At 48.0% G+C, this 24,623-nt stretch overlaps 7 protein-coding genes across 7 annotated transcripts; 4 read left to right on the plus strand and 3 right to left on the minus strand.

Annotated features, from left to right (window-relative positions):
* Nucleotides 1-1,193: 1,193 nt before the first annotated feature.
* BC939DRAFT_395885 (CCR4-Not complex component, Not1-domain-containing protein) lies at nucleotides 1,194-7,372 on the plus strand (the record flags this gene model as incomplete). The annotated part of the gene is made up of 7 exons (XM_051552250.1): nucleotides 1,194-1,460; nucleotides 1,557-2,102; nucleotides 2,186-2,439; nucleotides 2,527-3,712; nucleotides 3,799-6,116; nucleotides 6,224-7,093; nucleotides 7,195-7,372. 7 exons carry the CDS (start codon nucleotides 1,194-1,196, stop codon nucleotides 7,370-7,372), a joined length of 5,619 nt encoding a protein of 1,872 aa, XP_051413417.1.
* Nucleotides 7,373-7,622: 250 nt separating this feature from the next.
* BC939DRAFT_124632 (WD40-repeat-containing domain protein) lies at nucleotides 7,623-9,574 on the plus strand. The gene is made up of 6 exons (XM_051550017.1): nucleotides 7,623-7,873; nucleotides 7,975-8,108; nucleotides 8,198-8,277; nucleotides 8,412-8,826; nucleotides 8,958-9,374; nucleotides 9,461-9,574. Exons 1-5 carry the CDS (start codon nucleotides 7,772-7,774, stop codon nucleotides 9,259-9,261), a joined length of 1,035 nt encoding a protein of 344 aa, XP_051413418.1. The 5' UTR covers nucleotides 7,623-7,771; the 3' UTR covers nucleotides 9,262-9,374; nucleotides 9,461-9,574.
* A 672-nt stretch (nucleotides 9,575-10,246) lies between these two features.
* BC939DRAFT_124519 (uncharacterized protein) lies at nucleotides 10,247-12,490 on the minus strand. Its single transcript, XM_051550016.1, has 6 exons — nucleotides 12,473-12,490; nucleotides 11,789-12,381; nucleotides 11,471-11,704; nucleotides 11,263-11,382; nucleotides 10,883-11,149; nucleotides 10,247-10,793 (listed from the first exon to the last, which is right to left on the minus strand). The coding sequence occupies exons 2-6, from the start codon at nucleotides 12,081-12,083 to the stop codon at nucleotides 10,420-10,422; spliced, it is 1,290 nt and encodes a 429-aa protein (XP_051413419.1). The 5' UTR covers nucleotides 12,084-12,381; nucleotides 12,473-12,490; the 3' UTR covers nucleotides 10,247-10,419.
* On the plus strand, nucleotides 12,366-16,345 carry BC939DRAFT_502145 (uncharacterized protein; the record flags this gene model as incomplete). The annotated part of the gene is made up of 11 exons (XM_051560254.1): nucleotides 12,366-12,385; nucleotides 12,476-12,495; nucleotides 13,037-13,075; nucleotides 13,206-13,311; nucleotides 13,428-13,561; nucleotides 13,687-14,041; nucleotides 14,134-14,214; nucleotides 14,297-14,814; nucleotides 14,940-15,192; nucleotides 15,320-16,150; nucleotides 16,246-16,345. 11 exons carry the CDS (start codon nucleotides 12,366-12,368, stop codon nucleotides 16,343-16,345), a joined length of 2,457 nt encoding a protein of 818 aa, XP_051413420.1.
* Nucleotides 16,346-16,788: 443 nt separating this feature from the next.
* On the plus strand, nucleotides 16,789-17,159 carry BC939DRAFT_502146 (uncharacterized protein; the record flags this gene model as incomplete). The annotated part of the gene is made up of 2 exons (XM_051560255.1): nucleotides 16,789-16,884; nucleotides 17,034-17,159. The coding sequence occupies 2 exons, from the start codon at nucleotides 16,789-16,791 to the stop codon at nucleotides 17,157-17,159; spliced, it is 222 nt and encodes a 73-aa protein (XP_051413421.1).
* A 414-nt stretch (nucleotides 17,160-17,573) lies between these two features.
* BC939DRAFT_395971 (uncharacterized protein) lies at nucleotides 17,574-18,649 on the minus strand (the record flags this gene model as incomplete). Its single annotated transcript, XM_051552254.1, has 3 exons — nucleotides 17,574-17,895; nucleotides 17,986-18,368; nucleotides 18,461-18,649. 3 exons carry the CDS (start codon nucleotides 18,647-18,649, stop codon nucleotides 17,574-17,576), a joined length of 894 nt encoding a protein of 297 aa, XP_051413422.1.
* A 1,027-nt stretch (nucleotides 18,650-19,676) lies between these two features.
* Nucleotides 19,677-21,645, minus strand: BC939DRAFT_476140 (uncharacterized protein; the record flags this gene model as incomplete). The annotated part of the gene is made up of 4 exons (XM_051558570.1): nucleotides 19,677-20,111; nucleotides 20,183-20,317; nucleotides 20,552-20,725; nucleotides 21,469-21,645. The coding sequence occupies 4 exons, from the start codon at nucleotides 21,643-21,645 to the stop codon at nucleotides 19,677-19,679; spliced, it is 921 nt and encodes a 306-aa protein (XP_051413423.1).
* Nucleotides 21,646-24,623: the final 2,978 nt, after the last annotated feature.

Consider the following 24,623-nt stretch of genomic DNA (forward strand, 5'->3'; position numbering starts at 1 on the left):
GATATCCAGCTCGAGTCAGCCCACCGCTCTGTCCTCTTCCAGGCTAAGTTTTCCCTCCAAAAAATCCAGCTTCCTGACTATTGTCAAGGCCCAGGTCGCTTTCCTGCTCTCGACCCTATCTGATAACACCTATGCCCGGAGTGTTAGCGAGATCTATTCGGTAAAAATCCTTTGCTTATTCAGCAACATCTTCAAAATAGCGTTTGGGCTTGGCGCAGTTAAAGCGTCTGTCAAAGGCTTCGGCAGAAGAGTCGATAGTCAACAGGATCGCGTGCTTTTTACTCAACGGCGTATCATAATATCCTGGGCGTTTTTTTTTTTTTTTTTTTTTTTTACTTATATGGCCTTTGATTAATTGTATTTCCATAGCTCATCGAGGACAACGGCAAAGCGGTCTACTTGCACTTTATCAGGCGACTCTTGCATGCTTGGCAGACTAGTCAGGAATCAACTCAGTCGAGCGACTATACCAGGACCCCGATACACAAACTCTTGATCGAGCAACTGCACATCCTCACTAAGAGTCAGGAGTCGACCATATTCTTTTGCGAAGCCGTCAGTTCCACAGACAGAACGGACGCCTTGAGAAATTTTGATTTTGAGGCCTTTATCCAGAATCAATCGTTGACGGCTGTTGAAAAAGTACGTCTAGCCATTGCGGTTCTCCAGTCCCCCAAAGCTGAGCTCTCTGCGCAAGGTATGTTCCTCCTTATTTTTTTTCAGTCCGTTGCAGTCTTTTGTCGTGTTCCACACTGATGAGTGACGAGCATACATTGTTGATGACGCTTTTTAGGCGAACGTGTGATTAAGATGAATACAGCTAGTATCAAGGAGAAGCTTGCATCGCAAGATCAACTATCGCAGTTTGTTCAATCTCTCGACACCTCGACCTACAAGTCCTGGAATGAACCCAATGACGCTGTCGCCCATCTCATCAACGCTTTATACAGTAATAACATCCCAAACGACATTAGTGCCATAATCAAAGAAAAGCTGTGAGTGCCGTGGATGTCGCCGTTTCGCATTGATATCGATTGAAGTAGGTTTGTTTATTTGACCCTAACCAACTGGCTATGCATTTTCATTTTTTTCACATCCAATCCATTAGTGAGATGAATGACAGCTCAGAGACAACAGCCTTGGCGAGAGCCATGCGTGAGGCTGGGTCTTCTTGTCTCAGAAGCGTGACAGCCATGAATGATGTTTTGCGTCGTGCAGGATACGACAACTCGAGGATACCAAACGAGCAGGAGATAGCACGCGCACTGGGCATGATGGCATCGCAGCAGACAAAGTCCACCGCAGAAAATACATGGGATCTCAAGGTCTTTGTCTCGGTGTTGAGCAAAAACACCGTCGACTGGGTCAAGGTCATATGGGCCCTGGATTATCCCGACTTTAAGATTCCCAGTACCTCTGGACTCGAGTTTATTGTTGCTGTATTCAGAGCTGCTGAAAAGGTATGTTTGGATCATGTTTAGAGTCCAATCGTTCTCTTGCCGAGACGAGAAATACTCATCAGATTGTTACTTCTTTCGTCACTTTTCCCAATACAGAGTGACCGTCTGTTCCCATTGGAGGCCTTCTGGGGACGATGGAGCAATGTTGCAGGACAGATTTCGCTTTTGAGGGGTCTTGTCGCTGCACCCGTGACAATACTAGAGCAGGAGTGGGCATCATCTCCCCGAATCTTTGTCAGAAGCCAGTTTGCACAGTCGAGTCCTGAAGTTCGGTCGCATGCCTCTGCAGGCCTGGAGTCGAGTGTATGGAACTGCATTCCTCTGGTTGAGACGTTAATGGTACTCGCGGATAACGACTCCAATGACGATGTCAAACCCATCCTGGACCTGGACCTCAAATCAAATACGGAATTGTTGTTCTTGGGACTCGTCCAGCTGAAAACCCCCTGGAATTCGTTGCATCAGGATCTCGTCTCCAAGCTGCTTCATGTTTATCTGACGGGAATCGGTATTATTCCCCAGTTTGTTCAAACGCGTCTGTGGCAGGTCAATCAGGGCCTGTTTGTTTCTGGACTTTTGGATCTCTACGACCACGACCGGACATCGTTAATAAAGGTTCTCAAGATCACGGAAGATCTCTCGGTAGGGCAAGGCTACATTTGCCACCGGATGCGAGCTGGATATTCCCTTGATTACCCGTTCTGACACTATATTTGTACCTATAGATCCTTGACAAAGTCCTTGAAGTCAAATCATTTGCGTTTGCGATTGATCTTGCAGTACTTGCTTCCAGTCGGAATTTGTTGACTCTGGACACGTGGCTGCAGAATCGGATTCAGGCTGGTCAGGATGCTTTTGTCAGAGCCTGTCTGGATTTTCTCAGTGAAAGGATCATCAACAACGGTCGGCGGGATGTCCCCACAAGCAAGGAGCTGCCGGTCGAAACTATTGCCATCTTCTTGCAGGTCCTTCTGGCAAGGTAAGAGAGTTTTTATCACATCATAGACGCTCCAGTATACCTTAATGGCTACGATTTGACACGTGCTCCTCAATGGTTTCCCAATAGCCCCATTTCGCCAGAAAACTCGGAAGCATTTAAAAATCTACACAATACCTGCCTCCAGCTTCACCCACACCTTTCCAGCATCACTCCAGTTCCAGAAGGAGGCGATGCAGGAACCGAGACATCGTTTTCAGCAGAGGTTGAGGAAGCAACAAATGAATATTACAAGCGCATCTACCGAGGCGACATTTCCATTATGGATATCGTGGAATTACTCAAGCGCTTCAAGAACTCTTCCGATTCAAGAGAGCAGGCCATTTATTCGCGCATGATCCATAACCTGTTCGACGAGTACCACTTTTTTGCAACGCATCGGGAGAAAGAGCTGTCAATCACCAGCGACTTGTTTGGTGCCATCATCCAGCACCAGCTCGTGTCTTATATCCCTCTCGGTATCGCCCTCCGCTACGTCCTCGACGCTCTGAGGAATCCGCCTGGCTCGAAGATGTTCAATTTCGGTGCTCGAGCTCTGACCTGCTTCCAATCTCGACTACAGGAATGGCCAACCTACTGCACTCATCTCCTTCAGATCCCACATCTTATACAGGCCCGTCCGGATATTGTCCAGTACATCGAATCAATCCCTCCTTCGGTTAATGCAGGAGTTCAGGACAGCACAGCGTCACCATCTGTGCAAGCATCTGCAGCTATCCCGCAACTGCCCAGTCTGCAGGATGTCCAAAAGCCAGCACCTCAGCCTACAAATCTATCGACAGCCTCCCCTCGATCAGCCTCCGCGCCTGTCTTTACTTCACTGAATGTGGACACATTGCTCCTAGCACGAGATAGTATCGACTACGAGATCCCGAATGAGCAAGTGCAGGATAAGATACTGTTCATCGTCAACAACGTGTCACTGACCAACATTGAGGCAAAAATTGAGGAGATGAAAGGGCTTTTACGAGAAAGTGCCTACCGCTGGTTCAGCAACTACATTGTTGTGAAGCGCGCTTCCATTGAGCCTAACTATCACGGATTGTACCTACAATTCCTGGGCGGACTCGATAGCTCACTACTCTACCGGCACATCCTGCATGAAACCTATGTCAACATCAAGATTCTCATCAACTCGGAAAAGACGGTGCAGTCATCTTCAGACAGGACACTGCTGAAGAATTTGGGATCATGGCTTGGAGGCATGACACTGGCTCGTAACAAGCCCATCAAGCACAAGAACCTTGCTTTCAAGGTAATGGGCGTCAGCATTTTTAATTTCAGTCAAGGATTATCTGCAGCCGCAAGTCCTCTAACGAGCGCTTTGTCTTTCTCCTTTAGGAATTAATTATCGAGGGTTATGACAGCAACCGCCTTATCGTGGTCATCCCGTTCGTATGCAAAGTGCTGGAGCAGTGTAAGAAAAGCAAGGTGTTTAAGCCGCCAAACCCTTGGCTTGTAGCCATCCTGCGGCTTCTTGTGGAGCTCTTCCAGTTCGCAGACCTGACTCTGCAGCTCAAGTTTGCGATCGAGGTGCTGTGCAAGAGCCTAGAGCTGGATCTAAAGGAGATTGAGCCGACCAGCATTCTCAAACACAGACCACCGCAAGGGATGGCGAATCAGCAAGCGGCCCTCGCTCAGGACTTTAAGAGGCTCTCAATGACAGGATACGCTACGTCGGGGGGTGCACTAACTCAGTCCACAGCACAGCTTAATAGTACCATGCCCACTCAGCAGGACGTTTCGACTGACATGATCCCCAGCCTGGCCACCTTCGTCACCTTCAATCCTCCAGCGTTCTACAACGAGAGACCCGCCCTCAAGCGTCTTGTGCTCATTGCCATCGATCGGGCTATTAAAGAGATTGTGGCACCTGTTGTTGATCGCTCTGTCACCATCGCCGGCATATCCACTCGAGAGATGATCATTAAGGACTTTGCAATGGAGCCCAATGAGGAGAAAATGCGTAAGGCAGCCCATCTAATGGTCCAGAACCTTGCTGGCAGCCTCGCCCTCGTTACTTGCAAGGAGCCGCTCCGCGTCAGCATGGCCAACATCATGCGCACACTATTTCTTCAAAATGGGTTCACAGAGCAGACCCTGCCGGAGCAGGCAATTTTATTGACCGTGAACGACAACCTGGAGTTGGCGTGTTCTGTTATTGAGAAGGCCGCCATCGAGAAGGCTATCCCAGAGATCGAGGAGAGTTTAGCAACCGCCTTCAACAACAGAAAGAAACACCGCGAGCGTACTGGACAGCCTTACTACGACATGGGCACCTACCAGGCCTCCCGCTATCCTGCCAATCTTCCAGAACCTCTACGCATCCGACCAACAGGACTCTCGCCCCAGCAACTTCTCGTGTACGAGGATTTTGCCCGCATGCCACAGCCAGCACTTGAGCCTGTATTATACGATGCTGAGCATGGTATCCAAACGCCTCTCAACACCAAAGTGGAATCGGGTCAAGGATACCCATTCGATACAAACGAGGTTGGATTCGAGTCCACGGCACCCGTATACTCGTCACACCAAGCACTTGAGAAGTTTGCGCAAATTATCAACGAACTCGACAAGCTGGTCAGCCTTTCACCAAACGTCCCATGGGCTGTTCTGCCGCCCAATCATGACGTGAAGATGTTGGCGCGACTTGTACCGATGGTTCCTGCTCAATCGTACAACCCAGAAGAGACTGCTCTCAAGTTCTCTCAAAAAGTCGTCCAACTTCTGTACAAGTCTGAAAATATCTTGTCCCGCGAGCTGTACGTGATTCTTCTGGAGCAGCTGTGCGAACTGTCGAACAAGGTCGCTAAGGAGGTGATGGAGTGGCTTATCTACGCTGACGACGAGCGCAAGTTCAATGTGCCGGTTACAGCGATCCTGATCAGAGCTGGATTGGTGCCCTTGGTGGATCAGGATATGCAGCTTGCAAGGCTGATTGAAATGGGACGCCCTGGAGTGTTTGATTTTGCCATCAAGCTGATTCGGGAGTGTATCCTCAGTGAGCAGCCCTGTGCCAACCGCAATGAATTCATCAACTCGCTGAATGCACTCAATCGTCTCGCACAACGTGGAGGCAAGGCTGTCGAGCCTATCGTGTTGCTGATCGACGACATTCGAGAGCGATTACAGGTCTCTACCCAGTCGGCTACGGAGATGAATGACAACAGCGTGCTCAGGGAACAGCTGGCGTTTATTTTTGCCGAGTGGATTCGTTTGTACCAGCTTCCGACTTCAAACGAGAAAGCGTATGGCGCCTTCATTAACTCGATCCAGCAGCAGGGTGTCTTGAAAGGCGAGGAGATCTCATCCTTGTTCTTCAGAGTATGCACCGAGATGAGCGTGGAGAGTTATCTCAAGTACATGACAACGAACACTACAGCGGCGTATCAGGGAGTGGATGCCTTTGTGAAACTGATCGTGACCCTTGTGAAGCATTACTCGGACCCTCACGGAGTGAACAACAGCACCGCCAAGGTCACATACCTGACCACGCTACTGTCTATCATTGTGCTTGTACTCGCGCAGGCCCACGAACAGCGTCGCGAACAGTTTAACCAGAAACCGTTCCTGCGTCTGTTCTCGGGACTGTTGACAGAGATGAATGTAGCTTATGAGTCTAGCCCTGGCATGTACATCCAGATTCTGACCGCTTTCAGGTATGATAGGACGATCATTTTGTTTAACTTGAGCTTTTGAACGGTCCTCGAGATCCGACTTTGCTAACCTACTCTTCCTCATGCACCGATTCTCTCTAATACAATAGCAACACGTTCCAAACCCTCCAGCCGATGGTCTTCCCGGGGTTTACTTTTGGCTGGCTGTCGCTGATTTCTCACCGTGCATTCATGCCCAAGCTCCTTTTGGCGGAGGGTTCCAAGGGTTGGCCATTGTACCAAAAGTTGCTGATATCGCTTTTCAGATTTTTGACTCCGCTTTTGGTCAATAACGAATTGCAAAATACGACTCGAGCGTTGTATCAAGGAACACTCCGCGTCATGCTTGTGTTGCTACATGATTTCCCCGAGTTCCTGTGCGACTATCACTTCAGCTTTTGCGACGTGATTCCGAGTTCATGCATCCAGCTCCGCAACTTGATTCTCAGTGCCTTCCCTCGCAACATGCGTTTGCCGGACCCGTTCACGCCTAACTTGAAGGTCGACCTTTTGGCGGAAATTCATCAGCCCCCCCGCGTGCTTTCGGACTATACGGTTAACCTCCCTGTTATGTTTAGGCGAGATCTGGATGCGTACCTGCAGAATCGCGAGCAGGCAGCCGTCCTTGAGAATGTGGGCGAAGCTCTGACTGCAGACTCGAACGGACAGGATTTGATTGCTGGAGGATCAAAGTACAATGTTCCAATGATTAATGCGCTGGTTCTTTATGTGGGCGTCAATGGAATCGCACAACTCCATGTCAAGACGGCCGAGAGTTCATCGCCGATTGCTCAGACTCCGCCGATGGATATTTACCAGCAGCTTGCGAACGAGTTGGATGCGGAGGGTCGATATATCTTTTTGAGTGCGATCGCCAACCAACTACGGTACCCTAACAGCCATACACATTATTTCAGCCGAGTGTTGCTGTTCCTGTTTTATGAGACCAGCCAGGAATCGATTAAGGAGCAGATCACTAGGTAGGGCCTAGCCTTTTTTTATTGGGTACTGCTGGATGGCATCTATGGTAGACCATGGCACTAATGGTGTTTTTCTTTCTTCCGGTGCTGTTCGACTTTAGGGTGTTGCTGGAGCGATTAGTGGTCAACCGTCCTCATCCATGGGGTCTCCTGATCACGTTTATTGAACTGATCAAAAACCCGCGTTATGCGTTCTGGGAGCATTCATTCACAAGAATCGATCCGGATATCGAGAAGTTGTTTGATTCAGTCTCGCGCTCTGTGAAGCGATCTGCCTAGAATGCCTAGAGGAGAGCTTCAGCCGTGCGATCATGGATAGACCAACTTGGGTTGGGAAGGGGAGCTGTCTTCAATGCTTTTACAGGTCTGCAGCAGCGGACGATATTATTTCGTGTTGTTTATTGCATTGTTTTATTTTTTTTCCCTTGTATTTGTTGTTCTTTTTATCTATTTCCCTTACTCTTGTACCATACTATGTTGCTCATATTGAAAGAAAAAAAATACACGCTCGCATGAGTCCCAATAATTCTTAGTGTTTGTGTCAAGACCGCTGCCCATAGTCGGAAACAGGTGCTTGATCATCGTATCCCGAAATAAGGTTTCAGAAATGGTGTAGACAAGTCGGATCAGATCAGCCCTGGATCTTTTCATTTGCATTCATTTTCTGATCAGGACAACATGAAAAACATTGTTCTGCAAAATACACCAGCAGGGACCATATCCTGCATGGCATTTCATCCCATTATAGAATATTTGCTTCTTGTCGCATCTTGGGATGGAGTAAGTCCAAAAGCCTAGATAATAAAAGCCCTATAGGATACGCGGCCTCCTGCCAGGAGTGTGAAAAGAAAACTGACGATTCTGCAAATTGCCCTGCATAGACAGTCTCGCTTTACGATATCAGGACCAATGTTCGGACAGCGCTTTATCAAGGACACAAGGGGCCAGTATTGACGTGCTGCTGGGGACAGGGATATACGATATTTAGTGCAGGAGTAGACGGCAGGATCCTCGTGTGCGTTTTTAGAGCTTCTCACCTCGTGTTGATTGAAGTCATTTTTGTATCATGGGGGTTTACGACTAACATGGCATTTGGTCTAATAGGGGCAGCGATAAATGGAAAGAGAAAAGGTTTGGTAAACATGAGGATACGATCACTTCGTTGGCATATTGCCGTTCGCGCTGTAAGTCTCATTAACAAAAAAAAAAAAAAAAAAAAAGAATAGAATTGTCCTATGAAGAAATTTTTTCCTTCATAAAACTTCATGATGCTAATGTAGAGAACACTCTCTCCTTTGCTTCTTTGATGATCACCCAGGTCTGCTTGTATCAGGATCAAGCGACAAGACCGCCCGTATCTGGAGCGATTATACGTCCCTGGACATCATGCCAACAACAAGAGCACATGAATTTGTTTTCGAGGGTCCCGTCGACTCTTTGGATATCTCACATGATATGCTGGTGGTCGCCGTCAATCAAGAGTACCATATTTTCAACATCGGGGTCTTGAATGCTTCGGCAAAATGGGTCATACCATCGGCATTGACCTGTCGGACGCGTGTGATGAAGCTGTCGTACAATGGTTATTGGGGGGCGTTTGGCTCGGTCGAAGGACGGGTGCTGATGAAAAATATGCAGGACAGCACACGCGATTTTTTGCTCATGGTCAGTCGAAACGAAACAGTGAATCCACCGAGTATCTTTCCGATGAATGCTATTGCGTTCCATCCAGTGTAGGTGCTTGTGAACCCCTTCCCCCCCGTCAAAGTCCTCCCAAAGGGACGTATATGGAGATTAACGGTTTATCTTTTATTATCGATTGATATTCGATACAATACTTTGCTTTATTTACATGCGATGCTAGGTACCACACGTTCGTGACAGGATCGTCCAATGGCTGGGTGGCATCTTGGGATCAATTCAATATAAAGAAACTAGCGGAAATTGTACCGGCCGCCTCGTCCTCATCATTATCAGCGAACTTGGGTCCCGTATCCGCTTTGGCGTATTCTTGCAGGGGGGAGTATCTTGCAATCGCCACAGGTGACACATTTGATTCCGGTCCGAGTTTTGCGGGGCCCGCAACGGCAGCAGCGATGCCGAGGACGACGGTCGTTGTGAGACCGATGGTGGTTGAGAAGGAAGTGCGACCTATCACGAAGAATTGATAAAATAACCTGCAATATGCACAAAGCATAAGTGAGGTCCAGCTGTACGCGAAAAACATATCGCGTGCAGAAACATGCCTGAATTAAGGTTAAATTGAGAGGGAGGCGGTAAGGTCAGAAGGCAAGAAAAGCTTTTTTTTTCCCGACATTTTAAACGAAAACCATCGGCATTAACATTTCCTTCTCTTGCACTCGCTAGATCTACTTGTTACAGGACCGGTAGACAAAGCCATACGCTTTTGGCGCGATTCTCTTCTCGGTCACATCTTCAGAATCCATCTCCTTCCACGTGGAGAGGAGGGAGGGTATTGATGTTGCTGCAACAAGGAGTTCTGTGTATTTGATGTTCGAATTCTAAACGCTCTAGCCGTAACGGTCAATCCGTCAGGCTCTCATTCTCGAACTCCCCTGCAGAAATTCCCGTCTTCGACAAGGTTAGTGTGTGCTAGCCTTCGTGAACGGATGGATAGCATTGAAAGATAAGCTAAAGATCAGTCGAGTAGACAAAATTGATAAACTAGACATTTTCCCGGTCAAGGCCTTTACAGCTCATCCAAGGTAAGTATTTGGAAAGCAACTGGAACCCACATTAAAACGGCACCCATAGGTCATTCAGTCGCATCTTCATATCCAGTAAGGTGCCTTTTGTGCAATCTGCATAATTCTACACACCGCACTGCACCTTGGTGACAGGATCGTCCAATGACCAGGAGGAACCATGGGGTGCATACAATAAACATAAACTGTCTATACTCGAGCGTCTGCCTCGTCACTAGCAGACCGGGCCCCTGTCTCAGAACTGGCATATTCATATACAGAGTCACTTCTTAAGATCGCCACAGGAGACACATTTGATTCCACGTCGAACATTGGGATGCCAGAGAGACCTCAGTGACAAGAATTATTATCAGGAAGATACAGACCTCAGGAACGACGCAGAAACTCGAGGAAGTGAAATATACGACTCTTTTGCACGATCTGTATGAAGAGAGAAAAAATTGTGATTGTCGAGGTTCTGGTGTTCTGCGAGTTCATTTCTTGATCGGCGGGCGCGGACAGAAGCGCCTTTCTTGTAGATCAAACAGGTGAATACCATCTTCAGGAGCAATATAAATCATATTTTCTGTTGAAGCGGCGTTGCTTTGTTTATCAACCATTTCATACAGCATCTAACGTTGGCATGTTCTCTAGCCTACTCAGGTCTTTGATGTGTGTCACGATCTTGCGCTTCTCCTCTGGTATGGGTGCAGGGGAAGTACCCTGCGGAGTGCAATTCGTGGATAACGATGGTGACGACGATGAAGAAGGTCCCGGTGACAAGCTTGCAGACTCATGCATTCTTCTAATTTTAGTTGTGTGCCCGATACCAAGCTGCGGTAGTCCCTTGTTCAGGCCTTCGAGGAGTAAACATGCCTTACACAGCTCGTTTGAAGAAATGTATCCGCACCGTGTACAATTCGACATGGTGGGCAACTTTGTTGATTCGTTTGCCTGCACGGAGGCCGAGAGTGCCTCTCCAGAATGGATAATGTCTATGAACAGAGGGTCAGGGGTTAGCTATCATTTGCCACGAAATCAAGTCCTTCTGCAGACATGAACAGCAAGTAAAGCAATAACATACCAACGATGGCTGTCCGGCGAATGGCTTCCAGATCCTTGAGGAACACACGTGCGTAACCACGGTAGGCGTTGGGCGAATAGATGCACTCTGTTGAAAAGTAGTCCAGCTTCTTGAAGTATGCATACATGACGATCTCCTTTTCGTATGTGTATTTGAACGGCTTGGATCGCAGGATCTTTGAAGTCTCAATTTCTGAAGAGTCCTCTGAAGAGTCGTTCGTAATGATCGAAGTGCATCTCTGAAGGCGTGGAAGATCTCCACGTAGGACTAGTAGAGTCACATAGGAAAATCAATACGCGGAGAGATGAATCATATTAGCTGTCCTTATGTCTTTTCTTTGTAGAAAAAGGAGATGGAAAGACGAACCAAGCGCTACGTACTGTTCATCAGGACGGTCTCTGCAATGTCATCCGCGTTGTGTCCTGTCACAATATGGTCCACATTCAGCATGATGGCGCCTCGATCCAATGCCTGGCGACGGAAGACGCCACAAAACGTGCCTGTGTGAATTATCCATGAAGGGGTCTCGATTAATGGGATGCGGATAAAATTATCCAGCACTGTAGCATGGCGAAAACGCTCACTTACAGTTGTTCTTGCGACCGATTTCCTTGACAATGTCATCCATGCTCCATCCATAGAGATCCTTATAGCTGACGATCAATAGAGGAATTTGGTATTGGTCCCTATTCCTTTTGACGGTCTCCAACGAGTCATCCCTGTATCCAGTAATGCCTTCGTCGATCGAGAGTAGTACCAAGTCGAGGCCATAGGAATATCTGTCGTTAAGCAACTTCATGACATACGCCAGGACCGTAGAATCTATTGCACAGAAATCGATCCGCAGTAAGTATCTAATCCACAGTATATGTGGATAAATAAACGACGGATCGCTGCCAGTCGTACCTTTTCCTCCGCTGGCACCAATGGCGACTCTGTCACCTTTGTTGAAGAGCTTGTTGTCGACGATCGTGTTGTGGATCTCAGTCTCGAAGACATGAAAGAAGCACTCCTTGCATAGCTGCTGCCCAGTCTTTGGTCGTTTGAGGATAGCACGGACGCACTGGCATAGGTTGCAGGGGTTCCTTAGTGGTTTCGCTGCCCTTTCCCCCGGTGGCCCTGCTAGTCCTGCTGGTCCTACTGGCGCTGTTACTCCTGTGCTGAGTGCTAGTGGCGATGAGGAATGGTCCTGGTTCTCCATGGTGTCTATTAGTCTTCGTGCTGATCAGTCGAGGGTTCTTTTTTGTCTGCGAAGAGAGCGAAGCGCCTGCACCAATAAAAAAAACGATCGACGTCATTTTTCCGCCTCCCAGCTTGCCTCTTGACTTGTCCTCGCTGGCTCTTTTCCCATCCTCGACATCATCCCAAAACCCCTACATCCTCTCCTCTCTCTCTTCTCCCATCCCATTCCCGTCTTTATTCTCGACTTGGGGGACTTATCCGCTCCTGCCTTTCAGCCTTTCAGATTCCAAGAGAAGGCGCCATGGCCACGAACCAGACTAGGTAAGAGGGCTAATTTCTGTCATTTGCTGTTCAATGCCCATGGAGCTCCATTGTCTAATATCTTCTCTTTACTGTCTTGACTCTGACTAGGCGAACCATCCGCTTGACCGGTAGGCACACGACCCTCCCTCTCTTCGGCACTGGACCTTCCCACTCTCTCTCTTATTTACTCTCTTGCCATCTCACATCCTCTCACACTCACTCTATCGGCTCTCAGCGTATCATACTATACCACTGCAATCTTCACTACCCTTTCTTGCAAGCACCTCTCTCACGCTCGCTCCCGTACTGTCCCTGGACATTCAGCGCCGATATCGTTACTTCCCCCTCGACTTGCACTACGCTTTTTATATCGTCCCTACTCCGATATCTCTTTGCAACATTGAGTTTACTGCATTCTTTTGATTCCTACATACACACTTGATGCCCTTCATGAGCGTTGTTCTTGGACACATACATCAGGATTGATTGCGCAGTATAAACTGAATACTCCACAGGAACACCAGTGAATCTGTTCAGCAACCAACCTATCATTACTTTGCAGCCCCTTGCAGTTTTGGCGCCAAGCTTTTTTTATACTGCAGCGATGTGCTGGAATTATTTATTTTTCCCAAGAATAGCAACTAACACTATTTGATTGTCAACAAATAGTCATTGCGGCGGATGGTCTCTATAAGCGTGATGTGTTCCGTAAGTCGTCATATCGATGCCGAAAGACAACTGCCTTTCAATTACACTCACTTTTAGCATAGTGGAGAACTGAGTAAAAAGGCATGCACAGAAATTTAACCACTGTGCCCTCTTTCTGTCTTCCCTATAGGTCTTCCTGACCCATTTGCCGTGGTGACAGTGGACGGCGACCAGACTCACACGACGACAGTGATGAAGAAGACCCTGAATCCTTATTGGAACGAAAGCTTTGAAGTGTAAGTTGCCATTGCAGCGATAAATTCTCGCATCTAATTTTGCATATTCTTCATAAGGAGTATATGAAATCTCACGCCGGTCTCTGCTACTCCCGCGACATGTCCAATGATAATAGTGCCGTCACGAACAAGAGTGTTCTTGCGGTTCAAATTTTCGACCAGAAAAAGTTCAAGAAAAAGGACCAGGGCTTCCTAGGCACTGTCAACATCCAGATGGGCGACGTATTCGATGTGAACATCGGTGGTGATGGTGTGTAACTCTACCCAATGGGCCAAGGACAGGTCGTCAACCGCACGAGCCTCTCTTTCTGTACTTGAATGTGGATTATCGATCATCCCCAACTAACCTGGCTAATTTTTTTCTACTTCGGTTAGAAATGTTGACTACGGAACTCAAAAAGTCTGGATCAAACGACGTTGTTGTGCAAGGAAAGCTTATCATCAATATCTCGTCTAACACTGGAAACCAGAGTGCAGCCAACGGTCGTCTCCAGGCCCCATCGACATCCACATCCCACAATCGATCACCCTCCGTCATCTCAGCTGTCTCATCCAACGCAGGATCATCCTCCAACCAGCGCAACAGTGGTCCAGTCCCCTCCAGCCCAGGTAGCACAAATGCCATTGTAGGGACTACCTCCACAGCTCCTGCCACGAGTGCTACCACTACTGCCAATGGAGGACGACAGCTCTCAGCCTATGAGGATCAGCACGGTCCTTTGCCACCAAAGTATGCTGTGCGCCAGCCAGGAATCTACTTTATGAGTGCACCTCATTACCGCCCAATTTACTGACATCTCATCCTTAATTTCGAATGAATAGCTGGGAGCGTCGTGTCGATCAATTGGGTCGCACTTATTATGTGGATCACAACAATCGTACGACAACTTGGACCAGACCCAGGTATGGCTTGCACTCTATTGGTGTTTAATTTCGCTGTTTGATTCAGAGAATGTTGTTTATCAACCTCTTACTTCCTACGTAGTATGACGGCATCAACACCAGACAGGACTCAAGAGATTTCGACTCAAACAGAGTTGGAAAGACAGCGACATAACAATCGCGCACTGCCCGGCGAGCGATCTGGCGGAAATTCTCCAATGCCTGGATCTAGCACCAACCTTTCAGAGTCTAACTCGCCTGCTGTCGCCATCGCAGCTAGTCCCACGACAACGTCCTCCAATGCAGCTGGCTTGGCGCCCATCAGCTTGAACTCGACCACGGCAGGATCTGGACCACTGCCTGCTGGTTGGGAGCAGAGATTGACGCCAGAAGGACGGCCATACTATGTGGACCACAATACCCGCTCGACCACCTGGGTTGACCCTCGTCGTCAGCAGTACGTTCGTATGAGCGATCCTCGTAGTTCGACCAACCAAGTCGCAGTTCACCAGCAACCCGTGTCTCAACTGGGACCCCTGCCATCGGGATGGGAGATGCGTCTCACCAACACAGCGCGCGTGTACTTTGTGGACCATAACACCAAGACGACAACATGGGATGGTAAGTGTTTTGCGTTGCGGCGTTGTTGTACTATTTCACTTCTGTCGAATAGTATGTGCTGGATGTACTAACTCTTGCGTTTTGTTGCTGTTGTTGTTGTTGTTTTTGTCCGCAAAACATTTTAGACCCTCGCCTGCCCAGTAGTTTGGACCAGAGTGTACCACAGTACAAGCGCGATTTCCGCCGCAAGCTTATTTACTTCAGATCACAACCTGCACTGCGTCCAGTCCCTGGCCAGTGCCACATCAAGGTCCGCCGATCGCATATCTTTGAGGATTCATATCATGAGATTATGCGTCAGTCACCGACGGATTTGAAGAAGAGGCTCATGATCAAGTTTGAAGGCGAAGATGGTCTTGATTATGGTGGTCTCTCAAGGTAACTTTCAGTATTTAATTTCGATGCGATGTGATGCGGCGCAATGCGACGCGATTATAGCCTGCTTGAATTTTTATTCCTTACTGACAACTTTGTCGATTTTTGTCTGCTTCGTATGATATTACAGAGAATTCTTCTTCCTGCTATCCCACGAGATGTTCAACCCGTTCTATTGTCTTTTCGAGTACTCTGCGCACGACAACTATACCCTCCAAATCAATCCTCACTCGAGTATCAACTCTGAGCACTTGAACTACTTCAAGTTTATTGGTCGCGTCGTTGGTCTTGCAATCTTCCACCGCCGCCTCTTGGATGCCTTCTTTATCGTCTCCTTTTACAAGATGATTTTAAAGAAGAAGGTGACGCTTGCGGATCTGGAATCTGTGGACGCAGATGTGTACCGGAACCTGAACTGGCTTTTGGACGACGAGACCGGCGCAGAAACACTGGACACGACCTTCTCAACCAACGACGAGCGTTTCGGAGAAATTGTGACGATAGATCTGAAAGAGAATGGTCGCGACATCACAGTGACGGAAGAGAACAAGAAGGAGTACGTCGAGCTGATGACAGAGTGGAGGATCACGCGACGCGTGGAGGAGCAGTTCAAGGCCTTTGCGGAGGGTTTCCACCAGCTTATTCCTCAGGAGCTCGTCACGGTCTTTGATGAGCGCGAACTGGAGCTGTTGATGGGAGGCATCTCGGAGATTGACTGCGATGACTGGAAGAAGCACACGGACTACCGTGGATACACAGAACAGGATGAAGTTGTCCAATGGTTCTGGAAGTGCGTACGTTCCTGGGACTCTGAAAAGAAGGCGCGTCTGCTGCAGTTCACCACAGGTACATCTCGTATTCCTGTCAACGGATTCAAGGATTTGCAGGGATCAGATGGACCACGTCGGTTCACGATCGAAAAGGCTGGAGAAATCGGACAGCTGCCCAAGTCTCACACATGGTACGAATGCTAGACCGGAATATGCAATATGGCATTCCAATCTCTGTTAGGATCACACCGCTAACTATTCTCTACTTTTGTTCTTGCTCGAATAGCTTTAATCGTATCGATCTCCCACCGTACAAGTCGTATGATGTGTTGGTCAATAAGTTGACGCTGGCTGTCGAGGAGACGGTTGGTTTCGGTCAGGAGTAATAAACAGAAATGGAACCAAGACTCGTCGATCATGGGCCTCAAGAAGTAGTGGGCAGAACGCCTTTCTTTGAACTTTACAAATAAAAACTAGTTGTATCAAAACAACACAGTAGTCCTTGGACTTGCGAACCAAGGAATGCGATCGGTGGTGCAAGTGATCGATTTATTGTGTTCTCTGCAATGAAATCCACATTACTGCAGGTTTAGTCGCCTGTCGGCAGTTGTCGCTCGGATTTCCTGTCCATCGTACGATGAGCCCAATGTCTTAGGTGTATGCAAAGGTCTCCCATGAGTCTTTCACCTGCTCACTCTCCTCTTCTTGCTTTTTCTTTCTTTCTTTCTCTTCTTCGTTCTTCACTCTTCGCTCTTCGCACCATCGATTGCCGTCCTCTACCGACAAACTGCTACGACACCCACGAAATAGAATACTGAATTCTGCCACCATGATCTTTACACGCACCGGAATCCGTGCTCGCGCGTCTCTGGGAGCAACCCCGCTCCGTAGCGGCACTCACCACTACACCAACACTGGAGGCAAGGTAGGGGAAAGGGACACCCATGCCTGCTATATCTCTTCTAAAATTCTGCACACGCTCGTTCCTGACAAAAATTCACCCATGTCGCGCTCTTCCTTCTCACACTTGCCACCTTTTATTTCATTACATATTCCCTCTGTATGTATGTTAAGAACATCCCGTTATCAACCAAGAACAAGACCGCGCTCGCGCTCAAGATGACTATCTATTGCGGCGGCGGCTTCGCAGTCGGGTTCGTCCCTGGACAGTGGCAGAGCTACAAGGCTAACCGTATTTGAGATATACTTTCCTCGCACCCCTCTTTGTCCCCTTCCCCTTGCACTTTCGCTTCTGGCATTTACATACTCGGCGCTCTCGCGCAGGCATTGTTTCCGAACGGAAGTGTAACAAAAAGGGAAAGGGAGGGTACAGGGCGCAAACGAGGCAATTGAAACCATGCATCCCAAAACGAGAAAACCCGAAATAAAAAAAATCAAAGGTCAACTTTTGCATTTTTTGTCATATTCGAATCCCATAGACTATGAATTTGTGTGGATGAGGACAGACATCGGTGAACATTGGCACATAGGCAAGGTATATATAAAGAAGCAAACAGTACGTGTTTATTACCATCCAGCAGGCCTCAGCAGCAACGTACTCACAAACATCCTGTTAAAATATATTCAAATACCCTCCTCAATGATCTGCAAGAACTATTGCAGTCTTGTCTTCTCGCTCTCCAAGCGCGAATATAACAAATAGACAGCCATCTGGTTCGACTCTGGTGTTCCCGTAATCGTCACCAACCGCTCGTTTCCTGAACCCTGGTGGGAGTCTGCAATCTTAATATGCGATCCAGAGATCTGTCGAATCTCCTGGATCTTACTTCCATTCTTCCCAATCACCGTGCCGACCATATCATTCGGAATAAAGATCTGCTGCGCCTGGGTCACAGCGCCACCACCGCCCGCAGAGGTTGGTGCATAGTCCAGTCCATAAAGCCCATGCATGCTGCCACTGCTACTGCTACTGCCACTGCCCCCACCTCCGGAATAGGATGATGGACCATAGTCGGAATAGTGTGGCTGCGAATGACGCGAGGAGCTGTGAGGTTGAGGCGAGAACCCAATCGCTGGCGGGTATCCACCATAATCATTCCGGCGCATGGGTCTATACAGGACCGTCTGTACGCTCCGACCACGGCTTTCGGTCTCGTTGCCTTTCTCTTGCAGGATCTGACCCACATGATAGACCGCAATATGGATCGCGTCGGGTACACCCGTGATTAAAAGCGTGCGTTCTGTCGATCCGGGCAACATCTCTTCCGATGCCTTGGCGCGCGCTCCTGAGGCTTCCTGAATCTCTTTGATCTTGGCTCCGCCTTTTCCGATCACGAATCCCATGAGATGATGTGGGACAAGCATGGAGATCGAGGCTGACTCGGTCTCTGGGGCAACATCAGTGCCACCTTGTTCCGCGACCATTTTATGTCCGACGAGCGCGTACGCCTATAACATGCCACAACACATGCACGTTCAACATATTGTCAATATATTGGACTGAAAATCCTGTGCCAACTGCATAGATGCCAATTGAGTACCTTGGCGACTGTGTCCAGGCGTCCCTTGACAGTCAGAATCCGCTCCGAAGCTCCAGGGATGATTTCCGATATGCTCAACTTGGCTCCTGACTGCTCGCGGATCTCGTTGACGTTCTTTCCAGACTTGCCGATAATGACACCAGCCTCTTTAGTTGTCACCAAGGCTCGCAGCGCAATGTCCGTATTCATCAAATCGGTCTCCGCGTCGTCTATAGTGCTCATCTTGACTATCAATTTGATTGCAAGGAAAAAAATATTCGGTTAGAACAAAGGCTCATTTGTTGCAAACCCACATGTGATAGAACTTTTAAACAGTTGGCTTACCATCTTCGTCATCGCGACGGCGGTGTAGGGGCTTCTCCGGATTGTCAGAGTCGAGGTCCGGGACGGCAACACGCTTGTGGCGGCGTTCGTCAGAGTCAGAGTCGGGGCCCTCCAAATCGTCCAAACTTCTCTTCTTGTGCTCGTTATCAGACATGTTGTTATACGTACGTTCCGTGTCCTGTCCGTTGATCGCTCAATTGACCAGGTTATAAACGTGGCTCTTCACCAAGATTCAAATGGAGGGTGAGAGTAGTAGGAGAGTGAGACAACGAAGCAGCCTCTTTCCGCGAGATATTGGGCGTTTGACGAGCTGGTGTTTAGAAAGATAGTCGAAACGCTTTTGGACAAGGAGGGAGAGAGAAAAGAGAGGAAGTTTGTGCGTGAGAAAGGCCAAGCTGGATGCATATTGTCGAGGCAGAAAACGAAGAAAGCAAAGGCATTAAGGAAGAGAAAAAAAAGGATGCGTGCATTGGAAGGATAGAGTTGTGTGTGGATCAGATGCTTCGCCCAATGCCCAAGACAAGTACCCCGTATACCACTCCTTTACCGCTTCCGCTGAGGAACTGAAGGCGCGGCTGTCATCATATAAACAGTTCGTATCAGGGCAAGCTCCTTATTATTCGCGATGTGCATCATTCTACTGCTGTTGAGCTCGCGTTTTGGCATATCGTGAAACGTGCTCTCGCCACCAAATTCAGACAGAGTAAAAAAACGCGTATTTCCAGCCGCAGCAACGAATAAAAAGAAAAGGGCAGCTGTCAGAGGAACAAAGAAACAAAAAAAAAAACAAAGCAGTTGTTGCGCGTTGTGCTTTACCGTGGAGAAAGTTATTGGCTGCTCATCCGGCAGGTGTGGCGACAGGATGAAATGAGGGATCGAGATTGCAAAAAGGTCAAAGGGAAGGCGAGTGTAGTTTGTGCTTGCGAGAGCGCGACGAGAGTACAGGCCAATTCTTGCTCAAATACGTCACAGAATGTGATCTGAACGGGCGAGGCTGCTCGCTTGCATCCTTCAGCTCGTCCTTGTCCTTGCCCTTGCCCCACTGCGCTACTGCTGCTGCTACTGCCCTGGCTTCTGTGTGTAGTCTTGCATCTTGCATCCAAGGATAGTGCCCTTCCTTATCTACTGGCTGAAGATAGAGCGGCCATTGTTGGTGGAGTAAATGGCTGCGAACGACGTTACAAATGTTATACTCTACCATAATATCCCGGCGCATGAAAGTGCCGCAGGTTGAGCAGTATAGCCTGCGACAGACTTCTCGCACGTCGGGCACCTCTTCGAAGTAATACTCATTCACTCTAACTACAATGTAGTCTAGGGACCTGGCCTTGAGACAAAGTCAACAAAAACATAAAACGATTCTACATAACTTCAAATCTCTAGTAATAGCGCTCTTACTTTCTGAACGAAGTGCGACTGAAAGGACTCGTGCAAAGAGGAAAGTCTCGTCTTGGTCGAAAACTTGTCCAGACCAATCCCAATCACAACCATGTTGACTTCCTCTCTCTTTCTGCCGATCGATCCTCCGACCAACTTGAGTAGGCGATCCGGTATGAGTCTGTACTCCGCATCCCTGGCTCTTCTCGCGTCCCACTTATGTTTCTTGAACCGGTGGTTGCCGTCGTAAAATCATCAAGTCGTCCCTCTACTCTCTCCAGTTCCGTAGCATAGCTCGCAAAGCTAGCTCCATCACCGCGTAGTGGTGGCAGTTTAATCTCAATGCTGCTGATGGATTCTATTCCGTCACCTAGTACAATGCTTTGTTACTCCTCCATCCGTCTTCTGTGCTTGAACGTGGACTAGTACACAGCCTTCTACTTCACTGCGAGATTGTGATAAGTGAGAGGAACGGAAGTTGGTGTTGTATCCTTGGGAGTTGCTCATGTCGACATCGTCATCCTTTCTTCCTGGCTCCGGTGTCGTACTGCCGGGATCATCGTCCTTTGGTAGCAATGCGTTGGTTCCGAGTACACAGGCTGGCCGAGATCGTGCCCTAGGACCTTGATTTGATCTGGCGCACATCCCCATAGGCTGGTGACGTCCTGATGGGTCTTCACAATATTTCGGACCTCGACCAAATAATAATCCATTTATTCGACAGTGAATGTGATTCGAAGGGGCATGACACTCTGCGGGAATCGCCTGTATCGGACTGGCTGTAATTCTTTTAAATTGAAAGCCGACAGGTGAAGGCAGAAACCGTCTGTCCGAATGGAGCCCCTGTGAACATAGCCGCGTTCCTTATAAGCTATAGGATCAAGGTTGGTCTACCGAATGGATTGAAAATGTTCCCGCATCCTGATCAAGTCTATTACGGACGTCGAATCCTTGTAATCTCGGGGTCCTTTGCGTGGCTCACACCTGCCGATATTCGAAAGCATCTCTGTGATAAGGAACCCAAGATCCTTCTGCCCAAGTCAATTCATTAGGACCTGCTGAGAAGGAATGATGTCCTTGTTCTCGTAGTCCACCAGTACTAGCTCCCGGAGTTTTTTCTTCAGCGCAGCATTTTGCCAAAACAAGATACCGAGCTCACACTCAGAGAACGACATGAAAGGCTGCTCTGTGCCCGTTAGTAGGGCCGTCTGGTGATAACTCTTGGGACCAATAGAAGGCCGAGCTAAGAGTTTTCTGGTGTCGATGAACTGGTGTTTTCGTACGCGTAGCTTTTTACCCACACAAACCTCAAGCTCATGCATACATTTATCGGCACGTTCAACAGCTTTCTTGCGAAGATTTTCTCGATGCACTTGAGTAGGTTCTTTTTCGACCGAAGGAAGGCCGTTCAGGTAAAGAACCAAGTTCGTCCGTGTCCCAAGCTTCAGTATCTCTCGCACGACAATGCGGTGAGCATCATCCATAAGGTACGAGGAATAAACGTAGAGAATGGTAACATAAAAAGACCCAATGATATCGACTCGAATCGCCGAATCGTGGTCAATGGAACTGGGGAGATTGGATAAATGGGGGGACTGATAGCGAAGAACGGGTTCATACTTTTTCTTTTTAGAAAGGGTCACAGGCCCTCAATGCCCATGGTAGTCTACACGAACGAGGAATATGATACTTTATTTCAAGGGATGACAATGGAAGAAGAATGAGGATATGAGAGAGGGTTGACTACAGAAAGTGTGTTTGAAGGAAGAAAGAAGAGTGTAGCAAAAGGCGATGGACGTTAACGGACTACTTGGATACGCTTCGCTATTTTCATGGCCAATCAGAAAATTTGAGCGACGAGAGAGGGAAATAAGGCGCTGTACTGATCGCGTTTGGCTTAAAGTATGCTTAGTGACAGTGCAGACCAGCGTAAACCTCGTCTATTTTCTTTTCATCTCACGCATTGACTTCGTTATAGAAGTGATAACAGACTAGAAATAAGTCAAGGCGCATTTTCGAGCCTTGTCGTTAAAAGCTGACCTACTGGAGTCCGCCCACAAGGCCCTCAGCTCTTCTGTTCTTTTCACATTGCTCGCCTGCTCAGCTCACTTCAAACGCAATTGGAATTTTTTCAGTCCGAGTCAGGCTTCAGCCAAGCTTAGGCTAGATGGGGAAATGGTAGAGAGACAACAAGGACTTTGTAAGCTAGATGCCGTGATTTTGTCCCTTCGTGGTCTTCGCGCCAATTCCATCGTCTTCTACATTCACAGCACTTTTTGCCACGCGTTGTTTTGGTGATAAAAAGGGCTAATGAGCATTGGTGTGTGCACACAAAGATCGTTTTTTTTTTTTCAGAACGGCACATGCCCCGGAAATTCATAATTGCCTACCCTATATAGCCTGCATCCCGCTCGTTGGGGTCATGAGGGCCCCTCTTTGCTTACCTATTTGTTTACTTGTTTGTCTGCCTGCCTTGTGCCTGAGCTGTTTGCTCTGTTACGCCAAATATACCCACAAGGCCATGCGTGCGCGAGGTATGAACCGCGAGGCAGACACCTCTCTCTTCGACTATAATCGGCAATGGGACCAAAAGCACAATATATACAACACCTTAGTATGGCCACGTTGACCAAGCCCGCTTTCAGTCAGTGGGACAAAACGTTCGCTTTGAGGTAATTTTGGGGGCTATTGATCCCCCCAGAAAATGGAATGCATTACTGGTACGTTTCAGTTCGTTCTCAGTCACATTCCGCCTCTGCAAAGGACTGCAGCGCTATTTTGCTCCGCTTACTGTCTTTGAAAGAAATAACGATTTCAGTCGTACAGGAGGTGCAGCAAAAGTAATGATGAATCAGCAATTAGGGACATTGGGTATAAATGATTCGTATGTCACAGCGGGATGGGTCCTACCAGCGAGGCCGTGTGAGTAACTAGCTAAGGAAGGGAAAAGGCAAGTATCTTCTCCACGTACCAGGTATACACGGCGTCAAAGAAACAATCAATCCCCTTCCCGTTTGTCATTCGTAAGTGAACCGAACGATACATACCATTGCCGCAGAGCTGAAGGGAGTGAAGAGGAACGAACGGCAGATGGGAAACGGGAGTAGAAACTGGGGTGGGAACGATTGTCGAGTCATATCTGATCATGGTGAAAATTAATGTGCTTTTGGATCGGTACCAAGGGACGAGTACATAGCATGCGCAAACGCATGCAGTACCCGTAAATGCGCTCATTGATGGGGACATCTATGTCGCACAGCCAGCAAACCAGTCAATCGTGGCACATCGATCGCCATGAGGGCTGGGGGCCGTCATCTCTGGGCACAGTACAGAAGTTGCCTGCTCCTTCTTTCTTTCTTTTCTTTTTTAATGTTATCCTATCCTTCTCCCTCTCTGTATCTCGCTTTGTCATCTCTTTTTGACACCTCACTTGATTATTTGATCCACATAAGCATATAAGTCTCGCCACATTCCTCCCACCCTCACCCCTCCAAACTCAACGTCTCTGATCTCTAAGTGGATCGCTTTGGGTAAGAGACGTCTTTTCCAGCAAAAATACAAGTGGGATGACAACCATGAGCAAGCATATACAGTAGCCTGCATCTACCTCTTCCGCTGGTTCATCAGTCTTCTCTCAGGCCTCCCATTCTCTCGCTCTCTTTTCGTACTTATCGCCAGCGTTGGCTCTTCTATCGTTGAACATTGCCCTTAAAAAAAAAAGTTATTGTTTCTCCTTCAACTTCACACTATTCATCAACAAGCCTGGAGGCAACTATACTTTTTTTGTCTGCAAGTTACGCGTTCTACAAGAACGTAGTGTTTTGTAGCGTTTGGCTATCATATTTAAAGGCAAATGTTTATAACGTCTGTAATTCTGTATTTAGTGGCAATTTGCGTACTCGTCTGCTTCGCATCCAAGGCGACTCATTCATGTTCATTCTTACTTCCCCCGGTCCACTCCTCGCTTGGGAATGTCTTCTTATTGAACCGCAGATCTCGAGACGGTATGTTCCATCTGCCCTATTGTCTACGTTGAATAAGAAAATAAAAAAGACATTCATCTCCCCAGAGCTTACAGAACTTTGATCTGTTATCCATACAAACACTGCAATCTATCCGAACCTCCTTCAGCTTTCTGCAGGAATGTGTATCGATATATGCCTAGGGCAAACGTGGTCCGTGCATACTTCATTGGGCCTTTTGATCGTTATCAATGCATTTTGAGGAGTGTATAGACGCACCCGAACTCTCTTCAGCACGTTTGGCTCGTTTTATTTTATACAGTGGTCTCCATACGTATCCGTCGCGTCCTGAACGCGTAGTGAATATTACAGTGTTCCCTCGTTGTTCGTCTTGATAACGCATCTTTCTGTGTAACTTTCCAATCGATGAGGTGCTCTTATATCTTTCATTGCTTCTCCGCACGCGCGTTTCTATACTTCTACTACGCGTCGCGTCGGCC

Source organism: Gamsiella multidivaricata (assembly GCF_025024155.1).
Source record: "Gamsiella multidivaricata strain RSA 2152 chromosome Unknown BC939scaffold_24, whole genome shotgun sequence".
Classification (NCBI taxonomy): Eukaryota; Fungi; Mortierellomycota; class Mortierellomycetes; order Mortierellales; family Mortierellaceae; genus Gamsiella; species Gamsiella multidivaricata.